The 22,786-nt window shown below is 47.9% G+C and overlaps 2 protein-coding genes across 5 annotated transcripts; one reads left to right on the forward strand and one right to left on the reverse strand.

Moving 5' to 3' along the window:
• Window positions 1–1,300: 1,300 nt before the first annotated feature.
• On the reverse strand, window positions 1,301–15,565 carry setd1ba (SET domain containing 1B, histone lysine methyltransferase a). Of its 3 annotated transcripts, none has more exons than XM_037484091.2 (18): window positions 15,449–15,565; window positions 12,845–12,996; window positions 12,487–12,585; window positions 11,919–12,189; window positions 10,877–10,998; window positions 9,206–10,396; window positions 7,301–8,014; window positions 7,012–7,185; window positions 6,837–6,930; window positions 6,522–6,733; window positions 6,338–6,410; window positions 5,848–6,252; window positions 4,511–5,749; window positions 4,068–4,234; window positions 3,851–3,976; window positions 3,621–3,740; window positions 3,396–3,533; window positions 1,301–3,296 (listed from the first exon to the last, which is right to left on the reverse strand). In XM_037484091.2, the coding sequence occupies exons 2-18, from the start codon at window positions 12,980–12,982 to the stop codon at window positions 3,123–3,125; spliced, it is 5,457 nt and encodes a 1,818-aa protein (XP_037339988.2). In that variant the 5' UTR covers window positions 12,983–12,996; window positions 15,449–15,565; the 3' UTR covers window positions 1,301–3,122. The 3 variants fall into 3 exon arrangements, with proteins under 3 accessions (XP_037339988.2, XP_037339987.2, XP_037339984.2); XM_037484090.2 differs by lacking the exon at window positions 15,449–15,565 and adding an exon at window positions 13,319–14,266 and having other exon boundaries at window positions 5,848–6,249; XM_037484087.2 differs by lacking the exon at window positions 15,449–15,565 and adding an exon at window positions 13,319–14,266.
• Window positions 15,559–22,779, forward strand: rhof (ras homolog family member F). 2 transcript variants are annotated; one of them, XM_037484104.2, is made up of 6 exons: window positions 15,559–15,815; window positions 16,181–19,871; window positions 20,119–20,206; window positions 21,044–21,153; window positions 21,413–21,547; window positions 21,757–22,779. In XM_037484104.2, exons 2-6 carry the CDS (start codon window positions 19,731–19,733, stop codon window positions 21,919–21,921), a joined length of 639 nt encoding a protein of 212 aa, XP_037340001.1. In that variant the 5' UTR covers window positions 15,559–15,815; window positions 16,181–19,730; the 3' UTR covers window positions 21,922–22,779. The 2 variants fall into 2 exon arrangements, with proteins under 2 accessions (XP_037340001.1, XP_062414821.1); XM_062558837.1 differs by having other exon boundaries at window positions 15,559–15,736.
• The last annotated feature ends 7 nt before the right edge of the window (window positions 22,780–22,786 follow it).

Consider the following 22,786-nt stretch of genomic DNA (forward strand, 5'->3'; position numbering starts at 1 on the left):
AGTTTTAAAGTTTAACTCACATGCTCAAGGTTAAATAGGAGAATCAAAGTTGCCAAAATGTGACCAGGACTGGTAGTGTAGGGGTGCCAGAAGGAGCCGAAAGCCTCTGTAAGCGCCGCCAGTGGGTTCAAATCCTGCTCCTGCCAAGTCTTGAGCGCACTACTGCGGAGGTAGTTGTGGGGGCATTGTCCCCACTGGTTGTTTCAGAGAAGTGAACCCTGGGGGTTATGCAGAAACACAAGGCGCGTTCACTTGAGTTATGATGGCATTGTCAAGAATGATGAAGAATCTTTTGAATGATGAATTGACTAAACGTGATGTTAATTGCTAATTAAGCTTTTATCACTTATTAGCCATGCTACGTAGCCTATAGGGTTCCACCTTTTTGACGGGAGAGAAGGCCGGATGAGTCAGTAAAGATGAGCAGATGTGTCTCATTCAGTGGTCACACTGACATGAAACTTATTATAGCCTCTGAGGGCATTTTTCAAGACAATCATATGTTTGTCTACTTCAGGGCATCCTGTGGACAACCTTAAACTGACAGTCTGGCACAGGGTGTAGATTTGTTTACCCTTTTTAGCGCATCCACCCTCCAATTCTCTGTTACATTCAAATTCAACTCACTTGTGCCTTTACCAATGCAGGAAGGATGAATAGCATGGTTGATCCTCCAAGATGCACCAATCCGTCTCTGGGGCAATATCCCATTATGATTTTTTATAAATGTCAGTTACCCAAAACTAAAAAAGGATTTAGGAAGAGCCACCATGTCCCTTGAGGGTTGAACCCAGATAAGGTTTAAAGTACAGAAATTTGGGGCATTTGGCATTAGTGACAGGGACGTGTAGGTTGCTCCATCTAAGATCATTCTAGTCATGTCATGGGAAAAAAATATTGTGAAAAAAGTCAAAATATGTAGGGTCAAAAAAGAAAAGATTTTTTTTAAATAGGTAAAAAATTATTATAAAAAAATATATGTAAAGTCAATATATATAATATATTAAGTGGCAGATTTCAAGAGATCAAACTCTCACAAGATCTGAGGATGAGGCTGATGGACTTTATCCTTCTTGTACTGCCCCGGCCTGCGTGCGGGTGGACGCTTCACGTGTGCTCACTGTTGGCGTGTTTGTCATGGCGGAGGATCACGTGATCAGGCCGGCCTGACACAGGCTCATTGCTCAGCTGCTGCCTTCCTTCCATGAATCGTCCTGAGGGGGGGGGGGGGGGTCGTTTGAGACGACCAGTGAATGAATCCATTGAAGCGATTTTTCATGTAAAACAAACGCTGTTTATGGATGTATGCAAAATTGCTTTATTTCCAATTTTTCCTTTTTCATACGTTTGTTGTGTAATAAATAGACACGAGAAAGAGGCTGATGCCTCGATCCTCTTTCCATGTCGATTCGGTCACCTTTTCGGGCTTTTTTTTTCTCCGCACCGCAAACAACTTTTCATAGAATTTACAACAAAAAACAAAACAAAAACAAAAAATAAGCTTGACACAAGCTGAATATCCTGCTACCAGCTCGTCGCTCACCTCATTATGTTACATCGATCTCTGAGCTGTGTTAATGTAGCAAATCCCTAGGGAACAAAAATATATATTTATATATATTTTTTCATTTAGTATTCACAGCTACCGTATGTACACATTTTAGGATTACAAAGCAATTGGGCAGAAAATGAAGACGTTTCTACAAGAAACAATCTTTCAAAAAGGGAGGTGGAGACTTCTCCTGTACACAGTGGGCCTTTTTCTTTAAATATTCAACCCTTTTAAACTTTCAGATTCCTTTTACAGATCCCTGAAAAATATTTTAAATACTCAGTCTTTTTGTTTAAAAAAAAGAAAATGAGAGCAAGATGCATCTTAAAAGTGTTACACTTATGAAGATATAAAAAGAAAAAAAAAAGGAAAAACGTTTTTAGATCTTCTGTACAAGTTATCATACAATATAAACATCACTGGTGAAAAAAAGAGGATCAATTCAGCTGAAGAAAGCAGTGAGTGACTTGGTCTTGAAGAGGGAAGGGGGGGTCGCTGGGATGGACTGGGGGGGGGGGGGGGGTGTAAACCAGAAGTGCAAGCCTCGAGTGTTTTTGCTGAATCGAGATCATAAGGAAGGAACAGCGCCCTGCTGGGGGGGGGGGGGGGGGGGGGGGGGGGGGGGGGGCTGCTGGCTTCTGATAACGGGAGACGTTGAACACTGGAAGAGTAACGAGCGATTGAAGAAGAACACAAACACTACGGAGCAGGAAGCCATCCGAGGGAAACACAAACACAGGCAGCGATCCTTTGCACATGCATGTTTACACCAGCACTAAGCGACACAAAAAAATATCCTCCATGTCCGTCAGCGGGCGGCTGGGACAGATTCACATTCATATGGCACTTTCACAAGCCCAAAAACTCCAAATTAGGAAGTATTCTCAAAAACGATGAACCCCCGTGGATGCAGAGTGGAATCGAATCAAATGTTCCCTTTCTTGCTCCACATGACCAGGGCGTCGCACTGCGCTGTGGCCTGCAGAGGGCAGCGCACTCATTCTGTCACACACGCACGCACACACGCACGCGCACACAGAAACAACCCAAACAAAACTGGAAAACACTGGACCATCAGTGATACAGCTTCCGCACTCTTTTTTTGCATAAACTAATAGGAAGCGGCGTGATCCATCGTTGGCTGGTGAAAGCAGGGCGGGATTTCCAAATATGCCAGATTTCCAGGGGCTGGATTTAACCATTTCTGTCGCGCCTCCCCCCCCCCCCCGCGGAGAGGAACCCGCTAACAAGGAGGTAGCAGCCAGAAAGAGGCCCGACCTTGGTCTCCGTTGTCCTGGTCGGGCTTGTGCGTCTCAGCCGTGTCGCTAAGCGGGTGAACGCGTAGTTTGTGCCACGCGTGGCGTTCGTAAAGCTTATGAGACCAAAACGAGAATCGTGTAAAACTGTACAAACCAGCAGCTGAAATACTGTCCGAGCTGAGAGGAGCTGCACCAGCGAGTTCAAGTGTTTGAGTAAGCTCCGTGTCACTGGCAGGCGTTTTTTTATTTTTTTGTGTTTCCAGAGCACCATGAAACGTAAACAATCTTCGGGGCGTGAATGTTTTTCAGCCCTAATTCAGGGTTCCCCTGCAGTTCTCCGCCCCGCACAGACAGGGGATCTTCTCATCCTCGATGGGGAACTTGTAGTCGTAGGTGATCTCCTCGTTGACGTTGATGGGCTGTCTGGAGTAGATCACGATCTTCTTCTGAGACTCCACCGTGATGACCTTCGCATAACAGTTGGGCTGAAAGAAGAAGAAGAAGAAGAGTCGTTAGCATCCTATTAACTTACTTTTCTCTGTTGTTTAAAAAAAAAAAAAAAGAGCATCGTGCCGATGTCTTACGTTGCAGCTGTGGTTGATGAAACGGGCGAAGTTGCCGCACTTCGTGGCGTCGATGATGGTGTCGTGGTCGACGCGGAACATGTAGCTGCTGCCGATGCCCTCCTCCTCGTAGCGCTTCTCCCGCATGTCGGCGATCACCTGGCAGTGACGGATTTGGCCCTTTTAGAAACCCCGACTGCTTGCGAATGACGTCGGTTCACCACTAACGAAACGGCGCCTTCTCACCTGTCTGATGTTCTGCCCCACGTACTCGATCACCATCTCGTCGGCGGCGATGGGCTCCATGGCGAACAGCCCCCAGTCGTGGATGTGCGACTTGCAGAATCGGATCCTTTTCTTGCGGAACTGAAAGGGGAGGAGAGCAGGCGGGCGTCAGTCGGCTTTTTACGGCCGTCTACTTTATTAAAAATGAATTTAAAACAGAGTGTATCAAATCGGGGTCCGTCCTCGTTTACCTTCAGCTGGTTGAACTTCAACAGGTCGCTGTCGCACGCAAACGAGGACAACAAGCGCCGCTGCTCTGACCGCCGCTCCGAGCCGGATCTCGTGGAGGCGTGTACCTGTGCAGGAATACTCATCCCCTGCAGGGGGGAGGATGCCGTCAAATGGGTGTTCACAATGCAGGCGGCGGTTTTTAACCGAAGTCCCAAATCACCAAATCGGGTCACTCACCTGGGTGTCGACCGGCGGCTCCTCCAACTGCAGCTTGGTGCTCTGAAGGTACTTGATCTTATCCTTCTTGTCGATCTTGTAGTACCCCTCGCTTCGCGCGCAGCCGGTCATGTGATCTCTCATGCCGTCGTCTCTCCTCTTCCTCTTCACTCTCGGGATGTTGGTAGGTGCAGGGAAGTCAAGGAGGAAACTGAAGGGAGGAACGGGGTGGCAGAGGCCTCGGGGGCCACAGCGGAGATGCCAAAAGCATCAGCAGCATCCGCTGTGCTAACAGCAGGCAAAACGCTCCTAGTTTTCACCACCAGGGGGTGCTGCTACGACACAAAGCTCAACTCAAACAATTACAATGCTGGCTTTTCACGTCATTTTACTGGACCTCTTAAAAGTGGGCCGTGGGACCATTGGCATGTGACCCGCACACAGAACATTCTAGTAAAGGATATCGGGATGGTTGACCCACAGCGTGTCGTTGAGCCAGTCGTTGCCGTTATCCTGCTGCAGCATCTTGTCGTAGGTGATCTGCAGCAGCCGTATGTCTTCGTCGTCTATGCCTTCGTTCCAGATGTCGTACAGTATGGTCATCTCCTCGAACTCGAAGCGCGGCTTGAAGTACGGCCGGGGGGGCGAGGTGACGGGGGACAGGCCGTCCAGCAGCAGCTCCTCCCAGCCTCGCCGCGCCCGCCGCGCGGGCTTCGTGGCCACCGCCGCCTCCTCCTCCTCCTCGTGGGACAGGAAGCCGTCCTCGTCCGGCAGGACCGCGCGGGCCTTCGCTTCTCCTTCCCTGAAGTCCGGGCTCGGGCGGTGGGGGGTCTTGGCCGAGGTGGTCTGCGCGTGGTGGGGCGGCAGGGCGGACTCGGACGACGGCTCCAGAGACTCATCGGCCGCGGAGAGCGACGCGCCCTTTTTGCCCCTGGGTCGCCCGGGTTTCCTCTTGGACGGGGCAGTGTCCGACGCCACGGGGACGTCCACGGGCAGCTCCTCGGGGACGCTGGCCGACGCCTCTGCTCCGGCCGACGGGGCCTGACCCGACGCGGTGCTGGCGGGCGGCTCTTTGAAGACGGGTCGCTCGTCCAGGCTCTCGGTGGATATTTTCCGATTGAAAGCCATGGCTGCGGGGTCGGGGAAGACAGGTGTGAAGGTTAAGTCTCTACCCGGCGTGCGGGGGACCCCCGCGCCAAGGACGGGGGACTGCGCGGGGTAAGAAAAGGGGCTGCCGGGGATGTGAGGGGAGATGAGCAGCAAGCCGCCACCCGTCAGCGGGGCTTCGCCGCCGGGCGTGACGGGCATGGCGTCCGTGCTCTGGGACTTGCCCAGACTTCGGGCGCGTTCCATCAGGTCCCGGCCCGGCGTGCGGGGGATGTCCTCGTCCGTGGGCAGCCGGGCCCGCTGGGGGAGGTCGGGCAGGGGAGCGGGGGGCGGATGGAGGAGGGATCGACCTCCCGCGGGCGGGTGGAGAGGGAGAGGGAGGTGCAACAACGCAGCGGAGACACTTTTGGGGACGGGCGACCTGGCGTCTACGCGGGACGAGGCCGATCGCCCCGGGGTGCAGGGCACCTCCTCGGGCTCGGCTTTACCTTTGGCTTTCGCGTCCTCCTGGTCGCTGTCGGGCAGGGCCCCCGTGGGGGTCGGCGGACGGAGGCCTGTCACGTGCTCAGGCCTGACACTGATGTCTCGCTCTTTGACTACAGGACAAAAATAAATACACATTTGTAATTTGATGTAACTTTTGGCCATATGGGGATTTATGCCACATGAGCTGAATAACACAGCAGACCCTCACCTGGGGTTCCTTTGAGCGAAGGAGGCTTCAGGTCCTCCGTCGCCTCCGGACTCGGAGGTCTGCATTTGGGTTTGATGCTCGGCTCCTTTTGGCTCCTCTGGTCCTTGGCGTCCTCTGGCGCCGTCCCCGGAGGAGAGCACGCCGCCTTGGTCTCACCCTCCCCTTCGTCTTCATCAGAAGAGGAAATTGATGAGGACGAGGAGGACGAGGAGGTCTCTGCCACTTTGACTTGAGCCTCCACATCTTTTGTTGCTGTGGTGGAGGCCTCTTCCTCTGCTTCTTCTTCCTCCTCCTCCTCTTCTTCCTCATCATCCTCTTCTTCCGAGCTTAACTCGTACTCTGAGGAGTCGGCGCTCTCTGACGAAGAGTCAGAGCTGGCTTTGGAGGAAGCAGAGCTCGCCCCTTCTGAAAGAAATGTGAAAGAAGAATGATCAATCACAGAAAACAGCAAACCAAATAAAAAACAACCGTTTTTTTAAAATTATATTACCTTCATCAGACGAATCCGAGGAAGCGCTGTCACTGGATGAGCCTTCATCGTCACCCTCCTCATCGCCACTCTCCTAAGAGATGATAACAGATCGTGAGGATGCTTAAAAATGCCCCAACAGTCGAAGCGCACAATGTGAACAAACAGATTTTCAGAATTAGGGTTTAGGTGTGAGGCCGCTCACTTTGCCCGACGACAGCCTCTCCGTAGCCTGAGTTTTGTCGGGCTCCTCCTCCCTATCGGACAGTGACTCCTCTTCCTTTCCCGAGGTGTCCAGCTCCTCCTCTCCCTCGCTGTCCAGTTCAAGCGGCCGCGAGTGCCGCCGCTTCGCCGACGCGCTGTCGGAGTCCTCTTTGGAATCGTCCATCCGGAGCTGCGTCGCGTCTCGATCCCGGTCTGACAAACAAAAATAATTTTTAAAAAGCAATTCGGGGGGAAAACGCCAGAAGGGCGAAGAAATGGCCGCAAGTGTAACCGAGTAGCCCGGCAGGAGCGTCACCTTCGTCCTCCAGCTCGTCGTCCACCGGAGTGGAGGGTCGCGCTCGCTTGTTGTCGCCGCTCACCGCGGCCTCTGGCGGGTCCTTCCGCTTCACCTGGACACAACACGCCACCATTAAAAACCCGGCGTTTCCACCCAGCGCCGTTAGCGTTGGCGGGAGGAGACGAGGCGCTACCTTGAAGGAGGGCAGGCGGATGGCCCCTCGCAGGCTGATTCCCAGGCCCATCCCCTCGTAGCCCAGCCCCTCGCCCTTGTTCCAGTTCTCCAGCAGGCTCGAACCCATCGGCTCTTTGGGTTTGGGTCTGTCCTCTTCCTTCGCCTCGGCACCCTTCACCGGGGTCAAAGAAACCTGTGGAGGAGAACACGCGCGAGTAGAGGGTTAAGAAACGTTTCCCCACACATTGCACGTTGCTTCTGTATCTCACCCTGCATTTGTATCTCAGAAGGTGAAATAAAGGATTTACCTTTGCCGAGTGTTCCTTCTTTTCCCACCAGTCATCAAAGGCTCTGAAGGCCACCACCTCCACCATTTTACGGTTGAGGTCCCTCTTCATGATGGCCTTCAGCTCCTTGACAATAACCAGCAGGACACCATCCACCGTGGCCTTGTGGGGGTCCTCCTTTTTAGTGTCGTACCCTGGAGGGGGGACAGTAGGGTTGAACTTTGGTATACTGGGATTCTGCCACTGTTGTCCGGGTGCCTCTGCGCCGGCGGCGGGCGCAGGTCCCATGGTCACAGGCTGGTACGGTCCCAAGTAGGGCCCGGATGCGCCGCTGTCGATGAACTGCGGATACTGGTAGGGGCCTCTGGTCTGAGCCATGCGACTCAGCATCTGCTGCTGCATCTGGAAGGACATGGGCACGGTGCTCCACTGTTCCCACCGCAAGCAGTTCATCAGCTCCATCTGCACCAGCGGCATCATGCCGTGAGGGTAGTGGGCCATGTGCTGCAGCATGTGGTGAGGCACTCCCGGGTGAGCGGCCAGGTGGTGGTGCGGGAGCTGGTAGCCGCCTTGGTGCGGGAGCGGGGGGAAGCCGGGCGGAGGGATGGGGATGGTCTGCATCGGGGACACAGCAGAGTTCATGACGATGCCCTTGCCACATTCGCCTCCGCTGGTCGGGGTCCCGGGCATCTCGTCGTCGGAGATTTCCATGTCTTCACCCGACGAGTTGTGACCCTGTGCGAGAGAAAACAACCGGTCAGGACTACGCGAGGTCAAAGTGGCGGGTTGCACAATCACAATCACCCCCCCCCCTCTCGTGGCCGTGACAACCGGGCAGACGCCGTCGACCTTGAGATAAGGTTGGTGGGTGGACTTTGAATTCAAATTTGTAAAAGCTTTAATTATAAACATTAATTAGGCGTAAAGTTTGAAAACAATGATGGGAATGCCTTACTCGGTGTTCGAAGTCAACCACAGCCGATGCATGTCATTGGTCAACTCCTATTGCTCCCCATGCTTGTGCAACACCTGTGCAATAAGACCCACTCACGTTGGGGTTTGGCATAGCTGCAGTTTACTTTCATTAAAAGGGCTTCTGCTACAGCTGCTGCAGGAATGGAACTAAGAGGTAAACTCATGGGAGTGGCGTCGTTATACAAATGAACTGTTTGCACCGCTTGCTTTGCGATAACTCGAAATGTGAGACGCCAGACGCTGCGGCCAATCCTGACTGTCGGGCTCCGGCAAAAGCAGGAAGTGTGCTGTCGAATGGGGCTAACTGCCAAACTGTTCTCCGGCACGTTGTGTGGAGAGTGTTTGAAAGCGGAAATAAGAGCGCTCAACCCCCCCTCTCACACACACACACACACACACACCAGAGCAGGTCTCATTTCTCCAAGCACAAGTGTAGAAATACAACATTGCGGGCCAGAAGGTGTTACTATGACTCCAAAAAGGAGGTGATTTTTTTTAAGGATTCGAGTTGTTTCAACCGCAACTCAACTATCGTGCAAACATTATTTACAGGTAAAACACTACTAGTTCGTTGTTTTAAAATCATATTTGTAGACGGCACAGACGTGAAAATAGTAACAGAGGTAACAAACATCCTTTTTATGTGCGGCCTTTCATTCATCGATTCACGTGAGATTGGAGTTTCCTTTAAGAGGAACGATTAAGGAAAAAAAAAAAAAAAGGGAAAGTTACTACAATCACCTGAAACTAAAACCTCACTTCCGGTGTCCTCGGTGTGATCGTCACAGCTGTGAGTAAACATCCGCTCTGTGGCACTAACGACTCACACAGACTATCGGCGCGACATCTTTCTGACCACGTTTGGAAACCCGCGCTGTTCTTTTGCCTCCAATGCGACTTAACAGGCGGAAATATTGTTCACGTGAACGTCAATGCAAACACGCGTCTTACCGTTTCAGCGACATCCGTGGGAGTGTGGCCTCGAAAATGTCCATCTTTGAGGTCGCTGTTGCCCGTCTTCTCCTGGGCAGGGGAGCCAATGGTCTTCATCAGGGAGGCCGTCCCGGGGACGGGCTCCTCGTCCTCCGACTCCGGCAGTGGGGTCGGACTGATGTCCTCCAAGCCGGTGCTGATGGGACGGGAGTTCTGCGGGCCCCCTTGGGAGCCGCTTGTGTAAGCGGGGATCGGGGACAGCTGCGAGGACGAGGAGGAGATCGGACTCCCGTCCATGCGCACCTCGGCGTCCGAGTCTTGCTCCTCCAGGAACGGCAGCAGCTTTGTCCTTTGCTCCTTGAGGAGCATCTCGATGCGCGAGTCCAGGCTGTTGCGCTCCGGGTCCAGCGTGGGCGAGGCGGGCGAGGGGCAGCGCTCCGGCGTCTGCGGCGGAGGGGTGGTCGGTTGGGGCGAGGGCTCCGGCGGGGGCTCCGGGGGCTCCGGGGGCTCCGGGATCGGAGGAGTCTCCGGTCGGTCCTTGACGGGCAGAAAGTCCGTGGCCGCGGCCTGAGGCGGCTGCGGCTGCGGCGGCCGGACGTATTCGCCCTCCCTTTGGGCCGGGTGATGGAAAGCGGGCTCCGACGGGGGGAACGCGGGGGGCAGGGGCGCCTGGTAGGGCGAGAAGGCGGACTTGAAGTTGGGCGTGGCGGGGAGAGGCGGCGTGTACGTGAAGGAAGGCGTGGAGGGCGGGGGCTCGGGTGGCGTGAGCGGGGGCTGTTTGAAGGGGGGCTGCTCGGGCGCGCTGCTCCTGTACATGTTGCTGCGGTACTGGGGCCTCTCCGGCCGGCGGTTGTACGCGTCGTGGAACTTGCTCTCGTGTCTGCGAGATTTGTAACCTCCGCCAGTACCGCCACCGGCGCCGCCGCTACCGCCGCCACCCCCCCCGCCGCCGCTGCCAGCAACGCCGCTCTCTGCCCGGCTGGGCTGGTACGCCGGCGTGGACTGTCGACTGGAGAAATTGGAGTCCTGGGAGAAGGGGGTGCCGGCCGGCCGGGGGGTGTGAGGGGTTCCCTGGGACTGCGGGGTGTCCTGCTTCAGGCTGAAGTAGCCCGTCTCGTGGGACAGGGGCGTCGTGGAGCTGCTGGTGGGCAGCGCTCCTCCGGCGGCGGACGGGCCGCTGTCCGACAGTCTGCGGATCGGCTCGCAGGCCTTCGGGGGGGGAGAAAAGAATTCATTTTTTTTTTAAATGGAGCGTGGTCAATGGAGGCGTCGCAGTCACCTCCAAACACTCTACACCACACAACATCACCGCAGCAGTGAAAAATGACATCTTTTCATCTTGCCGTTTAAAACAACTAGGGGAGGAGTATCCCAGCACAACGCCTGAGGGACGCCACGAGGCCAAAGTGCACGTTTCAGTGGCTTTGACATTTCAGTCCACAGGCGAGGGTCCGGATAACATTTCCTCCGCTCCCCTCTACCACCTGCTGCGCTGATAAAATGGATTGCAGATAAGGATGTCAGCTTAGACTGGTCAGTTATTCCTACGAAGCAGCGCAACAATTCGGCGATCACCAGGCTGAGATCTACCAAACAACATTTGTTTTACTAACACCATTATATCTAATAAGCACACCAACAAATTGTATTTTTTTTGTTGTTGTTACATGTTGTTGGACGCATTTTTACCAGTAGGGCTTCAGCCAGGCTCCGAGGGGACACTTCCCTGGCCTCCTCTCCGCCCACAGGCAGGGTCTGCGGCGTGAAGCTGCCATTCATCAGGAGCTGGAAGTACCTGTGGCGATTCTCACCTGCAGAGGGGGAAAGACGCGTTGGTCTGATGACAAGTCTATAAAGAAGGCTTAATGCCAGCAGGCTTTATTAAAACTAATCCGGTAGCTGGACTCAAAATGTAAACATGTGTGGATACACAAATGCATTTTCCTTTCATGGCGCACTCTTTCAAATGATGTACTGTAAGAGCATCAGAAAGGAATTTCATATCATTTGTGCCTTCCTGTAAACTGTGAAACTCAGTATAATAAATATTGTTAATATCCCATTTAGTAATCTAGGAAGTTACATGTAACGCACACAGTATATTTTACAGACTATAACAACACAAGCATGTCTGAAGATCTACCAAATACTCCCAAAAGTGCAACACTTGTCAACTATGAATATTCATGAAAATAAAATAAACACAGTCATGGGAATACACACTTATGCAGCCAGTACACAACTTTACACATTGGCAAAAATAATTCCCGTTTAAAATTTCAATCAAATAATAAATACTTTTCAATTGTCTTAAAGAGAAATTCATGTTTTTTCCGTATTAAGCGGAAGCACCCGCAGTCTCCAAATCTCCGCTCAAGATTCTAACTGAGATAATTAAAATTTTCCTCATTAAAATGGGACTCTGCAGAGGCAATGTGAAGAGGTGAGAGGAGTCGCGTTTGTTTACAGGTCTGAAATTAGGCACTGTGGGAGTACACAGCACCCTCAGCACCGTGGGAGCAGCCTTACATTCAATAAAATTCAATTATCCCACGTTACCAGGCAACACACGTACATTTAAACACGTGATGGCTGCCCTCCTAATAATTCAAAACAAGGCAACGTTTTCACTTTGGATGCACGGCCTGCTGCTGCACGGGACAGAAGGCTGCGAGCATGCATCAATGTAGGTTACACATCTTTTCCCTCCAATGACTGAATCACTGTTTACCTTTCGGGTCCAGCTCCACGTGGATGAAGTTTCCCATAACAGACGTCTTGTGAAGCGACTGCACCGCCACTTTGGCTGCTTTCACGTTCTCAAAAACCACTTTGGCGATCCCCAGGTGCTTTTTGTTCTTCGGATTGTACAAGATCTCGACCTGCTCGATTTCTCCAAATTTTTTGCACATGTCATTAAGAAATCCTTCCCGAACGTTGTCGTTGAGCCTGGCGAACGTCACCTCCTTGGGAGGCACCGGGCCGATGTAATACTCGTCGATCTGGAAGTCGGGATGAGAGGAGTTCACGTCAGAGGAGAAGGAAGAAAAAAAAAAGGAAAAAAAAAACGTTGCACCACGCGGTGCCACTTTCTGACAGCTGTCATCACAGCGGTACCGGAGTAGTGATCGTGACCACTCCGGTACCGCTCGGACCGTGCGCTGTGCACGCGTGCCGGGAGCACAGTGCGTGCTAGATGAGATGAGAGAGAGGGGGGGGGTGTCTGTGCAACTTTTGACAGCCACGCTTTTCCTCGAGGAATCAAAATCCGGAATCATGCGTTGTGTCGGGGTAGATACCTTAAACGTCGGCACCGGTAGGTCCATGTCTTTGTACTTAGACCAGAGAGGACCGATCCTCGGGTCTCGGACCATGTCCACCGGAGGTATCCCGGGGTTCTGTGGGAGAGGAGGAGGAGGAGGAGGAGGAGGAGGGGACGACATGCTGTTATCCATACTTGCGCAACTTCACACGTTGAGAACTTGTTGCAAGTCTAGCATTAAAAAATAAGCAAGTCCGACCCGCCGGAGCATGCCCGTGGCCCCCCGCGCCGCAACCTGTCATGGAGGTCGGCTCCTCGGTTTCTATTGTGGCCGTCTTTTTTTTTTTTTTTTTTTTTTGCTCGCCGCGTCCAAGGACTCGCTGGACCACACTCACCGGCATGCTGAAAGTCTGCCCGTCGTAGCGGTAGAGTTTGTGGGAGCCCTTCTTCAGCGCCGGGTCGATGATCAACTTGTAACTTCTCCAGTGGTGACTCCGCTTCTCCGCCGAGCCGCACACGGGATGACTGTCCATGCCGTTCGCCAGACCTTGGGGGGAAAAAACGACAGGCAAGCGACCGGGGGGGAAGAGAGAGGAGAGGAGAGAGGAGCTATCGTTAGGCGAAGAGCTAAACCCGGTCCCGTTAGCAGCCCCACCACCACCACCACCACCACTACCACCCTCCCTCCCTCCAAGGCTCTCAACCCCGACACTTTAAAACACAGCCAAACGTTACTGAGCCAGGACTTTGGCGGCAGCGGGGTGGCCCAAAGTGAGAGCTAAAAACGGGATCTAGCGTGTATCCCAGTTACGGAAAACAGGCATTAGGAGGGCTGGAGAAAGAGGGGAGGAAAAAAAGAACAAGCTTACTTGAACTCTGCTTTCTGCCATGGTCTTCGTTCAACCTGTTTTTCTCCCCTGGCTTGGACATGATTCGTCCGATCGAGGGATTCTTCTTTAATTGACGAAAAGACGAGATCGCTTTCCCCTCGCCGCTTACATTTACATGATTTAGCTTGAAGAATACTGCCTCCTTTTCGGCGAGAGCCAACACATATTGTGTGCCTCTGGTCTGTAGCTTCTGTCTCTTCCACAATACACCGCTAGGCTTGCCCACCTCCGACGCTAGCCGCACTTTCGCTATAAACTTGTTTTCTATTTCCGCTGCTTGTTTGACTATACTATCACCTTTAATGCATTTGGAACGTTTTAAGCGACTCGGGTGATAATGCTCGTGTGTACGCGTGTAATTGTTACAGAACTGCTAAAGGCGTGTTGTCGCTAAATCTCTAAATCATTTTGTGTGGAATCTGTCGGTTGGATTTACCCAAATGGCAAACACAAGACACAGAGGTAATATCTTCTTAACTGCCCCCAAAGACTAATAAAAACGCTTCGCTAGTTTTTTTTGTGTACGGACGAGCATTCGTTCAAAAAATAATGTTTTTTTTAAACAAAACAATCCAATGGTAACACCGCTGCTCGGGAGCTAGTTGCCCGCTAACGTTAAATTACTAACAGATTAATGGATTATAACGCGAAACTCGGTCGCTAACGAGTTGTATTTAAGAGCCGGGCCAATATTTGTAGCCGTTGGATCTCGGCGGTTTGTTTCTCTATCAGTTGCTGTAATCCAGACCAACTAGTGCCAAACCATTGTTTTGTCCCTCGCCTTAAAACCGCTTTCAAGTTTTTATTAATCACACAATCTTAACCCCCCCGCATGTAGTTCTAATTCTTAATTATATTTGCGAATTTTATATTGTTTCTAAAAATGCTTTTTTTTTTGTTTGACATTGCCTGGGTTTTGCAGTGCTCGGGCAATTGGCTGGTTAACAGCAGCGGATCGGCGGGCCAATCAGAGCGCAGCAGCAGAGGAGCTGCCTGCTATTAGAAGCACGGCTCACGAGTCCTTCAACAGAGAGCAGAGAGAGGGGGCCGAGCGCTCTCGGCAGCCATTTTCCTGAAACAGGACTCAATGGCCTATATGGGTTTCCTTTGTTCCAAAAGGGATCTTTACACTTGATTTCCTCATCTCTCACGGACTATGATAAACACTATGATTCCTCCTTTTAAAGGATTGAGAAGAAGGAAGAGAATGTACTGGATGTAATGCCTGTGACATCTTGAGCCTTTTTTCCTCTGCCTGGAAACCATCTTTGTCTTAACTAGGTCATGGCACACCCATATAATAGTCTTTATGTTTCTTAAGTGAAAAGAAACCAAAATGTTTGAATAAACAGTTGTATAATCTTGTAGATGTTAAACTAGGGGGGACAATCATCTGTTAAAGTAATGTCTGATTGTTGGCATTGCAAATATGGCCTTGTAGGATATGAGTAACAATGAGTAAGTTCATCTCTTTTATAATAATTGTATATTTGTTGCTTATTTAAAATGTAAAATGTGAGGCATGCAGCTACTTTAATTAAAAATGTTTTGTTCTGTTAACGTATCTATTGAGCTATCATGTATTTGATCACAGAACTGTTGGCATTTGTAGTAGTATATTAAACTTTATTTAATGTTCAATGGCATGCAGACCTGTAAATATATATCTTACAGTCCAGGTTATATGCCACTGCTCCTCAAAATGACAGAAAGGAGGCCATGGATAATTAATGGCCTTTTGCAAACATAGTTGATCGTGCTGCCTGGACATTTGACTGCTGATTGATAACACAATTGCTTTGATAAATGACTTTAAACACTGTCCTCTTACAACAGTAATGCTTAACACCGTGGTGGCTTGTGTGTTGTAGATTACTCCTCCTACAACTCTGGGGACAATTTAAAGAACAATTACATTCAGGCTCTCCATTTGCCATAAAATAACCAAATGCATCCACAGTGTAATTGCCAGCCTGACCTTGTTACAAGGGCTTATGTAAATGTCTTACAATGCCCAGTAAGATTTACATTGTGCAACAGTACTTAAAAATAGACTGTCGAACTTAAAGAGGAAACAAAAGGAAAAACCTATATGGTTAAAATATTTACCTCAGTACTTGGGTGAAATGCAGTTAACAGGCCTAAACGCAGGGGCAGGAGGAATGTTTTCAGCTCCATCTTCGGATCCTCTAATAATGGCATTAATAAGGAGTGGCAGAGCATCTCCTGAAAAGGAAGGAATCCATTAGCACAAAAGGCAGAAGACCTCTTTTAAAAACTTTTCTGATCAGTGGGAATTGCCTGTCGGCCAGCGAATATGCATCTTCAAGCATCATATCTGTGTGGGCTTTATGCAAACCATCTCCTCTCTCTCCTTGAAGACAGCATTGCAGTGAAGTAGGCAATAACCTCTTTAATTTCTGCATTTCTAACTGAGCTACATCACATAACACCAAGGAAATGTTGTTTTGAAAAGGTAATGGATTTTGAGCTATTTAACTTCATTTACCAGTTTATGTCTGAATGTAAGTTTAAGTTAAATTACTGGACAGACAACATGAACAAAACATACTTCTGCTTACAACGTTATCAGCAAAACTGTATTGGCGTTTGTCATATTTATCTAACGTTATAACTCGCATTTTTGTTTGATATTGTAAACTTACAGTCTGCATTCAAAAACATGTAATCCAAGTCTTAAACGAGGAAAAGGAATCTTATGGGGAGAAATCTTGTAAATGTCACTGCTTCCCTTTATCCAAGAGACCCTTTGGTGATAAGTAGACTACCCTGGCTTTGCTTTCTCTGCAGTTCTCTTGTCTCAAAATGGCTTCTTTACAGACAAAGGACAGCACTGTGCTGTAAAATGCTGCTGCGCCATAACTGGGAGAGGCTCCCTCCGAGGACATTTTCTCGGTGATACAACAGGAAGTCTTAACACCGATCGACGCGAGGACGCTTTCGCTCGAATCGGTGTGGTGTTTTTTTTTTTTAAACAAGAAGCCAAAGATAAAGGAAGAAAAAAAAGAGGAAGATACACAGTCGACATTTCGTTATTACGGAAAGGAAACGTTGACAAAGTGGCGCCTCTGGGCTGTCGGTTACTGGGCTGACTCGCCCTGGCAACGGCAGTAATCCGAGAGCTCTCTGGACGGTTGCCATGAGAGCTCGAGCTCGAGCGCGTTGCAAAACCCCCCACATCGCCATATAAGGTCATCGGGAAGTCTCTGCGGCAGCAGCCCCGTTGTTCTGTATGTAGGGGAAAGAGTCACGCGCCGTTCTTTGGCTCGAGGAAAACGTCAGGTCGGACCACTTGTTTTTTTTTTATATATAAGTACTACAGATCAGAAAATACAAACTCAAAAGATGCGGTTCTGTCTTTTGTTTCGGTTTTAAGGTGTGCCACAACATGTTGCCCGGCAGGCACTCCTTTGTTTGTGTGTGCGTGCGTGTAGCCTGACGTGAAGTCGGTGTGTCGCAGGCCTGTTTTTCTTGTTATCCACTCTGAGCTCACGCTGCCAAGTGCGCGCATTCCTCCGTTTGCAGGTCACGGGGCTGCAGACTGCATTCTTCTCTTTCTAGATCCCCCCCCCCTCTCCTCCCCCACCGGCCCAGTGAAATGGGGGACAAACTGAGAAGAAGGTTTTCATGTAGGTAACAAAAGAGCAACATTTTGCGTTAAAATCCGCCAATGAGGTTATTTATAGGCCTTTTGATTTAAAGGGGGGGGGGCCCTCCTCCTCCTCTTTCGCCATTGAGCTTTGCGCGCCGCTGACAGACTGGAATATTCCACACAGAGGATTGGCCTCTCTTCTACGCGACAGCTGTCTCTCTGCACGACGAAAAAAAACAAAAACATTTTTGACAAATGTTTCTTTCTTTTATTAATTGACGAAAGAGGGGTCGTATACGTGTGGATATTTTGTAGCCTACATCTTCAGGACAATTTAATATCCTTTTTTTCTATATGCAACGATGTGTATTTGTAAGGCTACCAGTTTCACCTTGTAAGTCAAACAAGCACTTTTTGTACAGCAATGCGGGCATTTTTCCCAGCTTGTACAGCCATGTACTGCTTTGTAGAAGCTATTGGAGCACATGAGTACGCTTTTATGGCTTTTTCTATGGAGTCAGCATAGCAGGCAGTCAGGCAAACAGCTTGACTGCCTGCTGCTTTTTTTTCAGCCATTTATTTTGACGGATTGTTCGCTGAATCAAATCAGGTATCCTCTGTGCTTTGTGGTTTTTACTCATGCTTACACTTGCTTATTCAATATTTTGCCATTGATGGTAGGCTCATGTATTATTCTATTTGAAATATTATCTTTTATTCTCTAGGTCTTACATATTTGCATATCTAGTATCATTAGTGTATTTTTCCACAGTATGCCTTGTGATGTAGTCACTTATTTGGCAATATTATTACCTGTCTATGTTCCTGAAATGTTCAAATAAATAGATTATACCCTCATCCTCATGTTTTATTGTTTTGGAAATTGAAGCAGGTTGCTTTTGCTTTTTGATGGATTTTAACACACCTTTACCCTTTTCAATATCTTTAGGCCCATCTTCAAAACACAATTTTTAGCCTGTCACAATACTACAGAAAATGTACACGGTGAACTCACTTCATGCTGCACAGTAAAAGCTGTAGAAGCAATGGTATGGGTTAAACTCCCTTTTAGTTATGGCGGTAAATGTGTGTATTCTGGAAAAATATGTGAAAGATTATTGTTCTTCAAATAGGCAAAGGAAAAGTCAGTGCCAGCTCATCCTCTTAAAGGGACCGCTTGCTCCCATTTTCCCTACTCCTTCACAGTTAACTGCATATTTTCCAACCCGAGACCACCTTAATGTATTTTTTTAATGTGCCTTTGTCGCTTCACTCAACGAGTAATACTGAGAGAGAGAATGTTCCAGACCAGATACTGAATCAAGTTTCAAGTGAAAAACGCAAACGTTTCTTTAATCTCTCCATGCAGACGCATTCTCTATGAACTAGTTTCTCCTGATAACCAATGTTACACATTTCTGTAATTACAACCACCATCAACTCAGGGTGAGACTAAAAATATTATTTTATTGCGGATTGTAGTGTACAAGAGCATTCGCAATCTTCCAGATTATTTGATATCCAGGTCAACTGAACACGTCCAGGCACTCTTTATTACTCAACATCTGTTTCAACATGACTTAAACGCTAATAAGTTATACTTCACGCTTTATAGCATCGTGTCTCGCACACACGCCACCTCCCAGTTTTTAGCAGCACGAACATGTTTTCACCTTATGGTAACGTATTCTACTTCAGAATGTAGTATCCTAATCCGTTTTTCTTATTGCTGATTTGTTTAGTGAGATGCTGGGTAAAGATGTCCTCATGTCGCACCCTGGGATGAGAGAGAATAGTTTATTCTGACAACCCAATCTGTGATGTCACTGCTGTGTTCAGCCATACAGACGGAGTATGTCTGACACACTGCTTGTAAAATACCCCTGGGAATTGAAATAATCACGTTAAATGGTAAAAAAAAAAAAATACACTTTAACCAAATTGTTTTTTTTTTAATTATTATTTTTTGTTAAATCAATTTGCACAATTAGATTCTGCACACAGGCCGGTTAAATAATGTATACAAATGTATTTAAAGTTTCTGAGTATTGATGTGTTTATATTCCTCATGTTGGTTTTCCATGAATAAAAGTGAGTAATTTAGGTCCATCGTCATCCGGCTGATATTTAATGGATTGCCATTCAAGGAATATTCCACAATGGTGCAAACATCCACGCATGATAAAGGAAAATGGCGGCTAACCCCAAAATAAGCACACGAGCACCTCCACCGTCACCACAGCAGGCCAAGGCCACACATTCCCAACGTGTTGGATACAAATCTAGTAATCTGTCATTGTTACAAAAACCTGCTCACTTGACAACATTCATGTAGAATATTTTCAGCGTTATCTCGAGCGCACGCACCCCTCTGTTGATGGAGGCAGTGCTTCTTGCTGAGTGCCCACCCAGAAAATGAGAAAGGCATGCACACTCGATGGGGGGGAAGTGGACCGGCTGGACTCCATGCCGCTGACTGATGATAGGACAGGAGATGAGTGCAGGGGTAAGCGCAGGACAGGTCGGGTTGGAGGGGGGGGGGGGGCTATTGGAAACATCTTCAATGTGACAGGAACAGGAAGTGGTGATCAGAGCGAGCTACCCGGTAAATCATGAGCCTCATCTGTTCCACTCTCTCGCTCTCTCTCGACACTGCCTGTACATCATCTCAGCCTTTCCAAACACATGGTCGCCAGGCTCTGCTATGTATCTAACTTGAGAGAAGCCTAAGAGAAGAGACTCCTCAGCCCCGCTCCGTCTGATTGATTTGGAGGTGAAATGTCACAAAGCCGTGCTGGGAGTGGGACTGCTAACGGTACCACGAAGAGGGGAGACGAACTTAAAATTGTGGTAGTGGGAGATGGAGGCTGTGGGAAGACATCTCTTCTCTTGGTTTATGCTAAAGGGGATTTTCCTGAGGTAAGAAAGGTTTTTATGTCATGTGAATTACTTCGTCTATTGATATTCAGTTCTCATTTATGAGATGAATTCAGTCTATTTCTATTCTACAGTTTATTATTGTAAGAATAAATGAGTGGCCTGTTGTAGCAGGGATCACAGATGAAATGACAGAACTTGTCAACGGGCAGTATCGAAGAATATAAAAACACAGTACTGTTGTTTCATAACGTGGACATCTTGCCTTTTTTTTTTGCATCAAACACAGAAATATGCACCGTCAGTGTTTGAAAAATATACCACCACTGTCTCTCTGGGAGGAAAAGAGATAAAGCTCAACTTGTATGACACAGCTGGTAAGAAAAAAATGATCCCCTCAATGTAGAACATGATGGATATTTATTGCTTTGGCTGTTTTTACATTTCACATAATGTGGAGGGATACAGAATAGAAATATAGTGCGGATAAACACAGCCTTCCTGCATACTGAATCAAACCGCCTGGCAAAAGTAAATGTGAAAAAAAGTTGTTTTTTACCTCTAAAATAACACTGAAACCTACATTAAGTAAAATCCTCACGTCTGATGTTGGATATTATAAAAATGTTAAATATCTATGTTACTGTATTTTTTAAAAACAAAAGACAAAAATAGATTCCGTTTACAATTGACTGTACTCTATATAATCTCTATTTGGTTACTATAGAACATAATCACTTAATGTAAAAGAGTCTAATTTGCTAGTTAACACATTAATGGGTCTCTGATTTTAATTCCAATATATTTTCTTGATATTTAGATTTTATTCACAACCACTCTTTTTTTTAATGAAATGTAGTATATATTTGATTTTGTGTCAAACTGTACCCTTTTGTACATTTGTGTATTTATTTGAACGTTGCCCACCTTTGTTTCAAACTGCTGTGTTTCTGCTGTTTAAAGCTATTTAATCTTCAGGAAAACTCTTGACAAAGTGCAGCAGAGAGCCTTACATCTGAGTAAAAAGGAAGCAGAATCCAGGATGTGGTTTCATACATCTGCCTTAACTTCATACGTCATATCTTTAAGTTCAGGCTGTTGCATCCAAAACGGACCACTTCTTGTTTAGTTCACGTTGATTGTTATTAACAATTGTGCGGACACTTTTTTCACGCATCGGCCAACATCGGTATCGTTCTCCTTCTTTCTCTCAGGACAGGAAGACTACGACAGACTGCGGCCTCTTTCGTACCAAGAAGCCGACCTGATCTTAGTTTGCTTTGACGTGACCAACCCGACCAGCTATGAGAACGTCCTGATTAAGGTGATCCTTTGTGTTTTGCGCGTTATCATCGTGCCAAGATACAGGCTTTCTTTTTAGTTAATGATTGTTAGTCTGGTTTGTTGATTTTGGGTGGCATTCTTTTGGATATGATTAACTTATGCGAATGAGCCTGCATGTTGGACATTGACCCCTCCCTCTGTGCATGCCGATACAACTCAGGCTGAAAAAAACTAAACATAATAAGGATGAAAAAAAGACCCCACAACCCGTGTGATTCCTCAGTATTTTGCATTCCCAGTGGCACCCAGAGGTGAAGCACTTCTGTCGGGACACGCCGGTCATCCTGATTGGCTGCAAGACCGACCTCAGGAAGGACAATGAGTGCTGCAGGAAGCTCAAAGCCACGGACCAGGCTCCCATCACCTTCTCACAGGTGAGGTATGAAGGAGACATTTTGCGTCCTGTAACAACGGGCATGAGGTCACAGGATGTTAACTTCGATGTGCAAGAGGAAGCACGGTAACCGCAAGCTTCAGATACACCCAGATACTACAGCATCCAAGCAATGAGAAGGCTCTTCCAGCTTGTCCAGCTTACAAAAGTCTGACTGGTGGTGTTGGGCGGGTTCTCTGGGGGATGCAGGGTGAAGAGATCCGGCAGCAGATGAATGCAGAGCTCTACCTCGAGTGTTCTGCAAAGAATCAGGAGAACGTGGAAGACATTTTCAGGGAGGCCACCAAAAGGACTTTGGCCTTTAATCGAAAACAAAACACCTCTAAGAGGAAGAAGAAGTGTGTCGTTTTGTGAGATGAACTGATAATTGTGGACTTTTTTAATGCAAGAAGCTGCAGGTTTGTATGAAATTTAAAAGGCCTTCCGTCAATGAAATTTTACATGAGATGTTCATATTTTTTATATAAATATATATTTTTGATGGAAAGTTTTATACCGTTTCTACACCCATTTCTTTCTTAATGTAAATCTATAAGAAGTTAGTTCTTGTATCTTCAATTCCCAGTACATCGATTGAAATGTATGAACCTGGTTTAAGTACCGCAAATAAATAACAGCTTCCCAAACAGCTTACTTTGTTACTGTAGCTTTAACAGTCTTAAGAAAACCTTGAACAAAATTCATTAGTGTGTTTATATCCAGTGAAGGCAAACACTGAACTAGTATCAGTGGGTGGACGCTTTTCTTTACCAGCAGCGCCCCCTAGTGTCAGGAAACCGGAACGTGTGCAATGGCTGAATGCAGCGAAATGAATTGTAAATAAATACAGTTGAAGTTATTTATTAGGTCTTGGACAAGAAGCACAAAGATGGAAAAATAATTGAATTAGGAGTTTATTATTAATATTTATTTTACAATATTTTACAACAATATTTGTACAGAGACATCGTCCACTGTCTCTTGTTACTGATCACATTCAGGCACCAGTTACAGTCTAGAAATGAATGATGACAACATTGTTCATCAGCTACATCGCACAAATGAGGAAATCAAGTTGTTTTGTGCGTTCTGGCAGCTTTTGCATCGAATGTAACATTTTGTTCTGTACCTCAACATGTTTCAATCTCCCCATTAAAATTGACATGAAATATTGTGATCCTCTTTACCATGATTACTTTCTAGAGAAAAAAAAAGACAAACGCTACTATCTCTGGGTATT

Source organism: Pungitius pungitius, chromosome 18 (assembly GCF_949316345.1).
Source record: "Pungitius pungitius chromosome 18, fPunPun2.1, whole genome shotgun sequence".
Classification (NCBI taxonomy): domain Eukaryota; kingdom Metazoa; phylum Chordata; class Actinopteri; order Perciformes; family Gasterosteidae; genus Pungitius; species Pungitius pungitius.

Bases quoted from the DNA above. Each gene is read 5' to 3' on its own strand.
- setd1ba (XM_037484087.2), bottom strand. From the start codon at position 13,379: ATGTCCAAGCCAGGGGAGAAAAACAGGTTGAACGAAGACCATGGCAGA. The intron at 4,235-4,510 runs ATATCCTTTACT...ACTTCCCTGCAC, and splicing joins GCTGTGGGTCAACCATCCCG to CTACCAACATCCCGAGAGTG. The intron at 3,741-3,850 runs GTAAACGAGGAC...CTCCCCTTTCAG, and splicing joins TGAAGTTCAACCAGCTGAAG to TTCCGCAAGAAAAGGATCCG.
- rhof (XM_037484104.2), top strand. From the start codon at position 19,731: ATGTCACAAAGCCGTGCTGGGAGTGGGACTGCTAACGGTACCACGAAG. The intron at 19,872-20,118 runs GTAAGAAAGGTT...CATCAAACACAG, and splicing joins CTAAAGGGGATTTTCCTGAG to AAATATGCACCGTCAGTGTT. The intron at 20,207-21,043 runs GTAAGAAAAAAA...TCTTTCTCTCAG, and splicing joins CAACTTGTATGACACAGCTG to GACAGGAAGACTACGACAGA.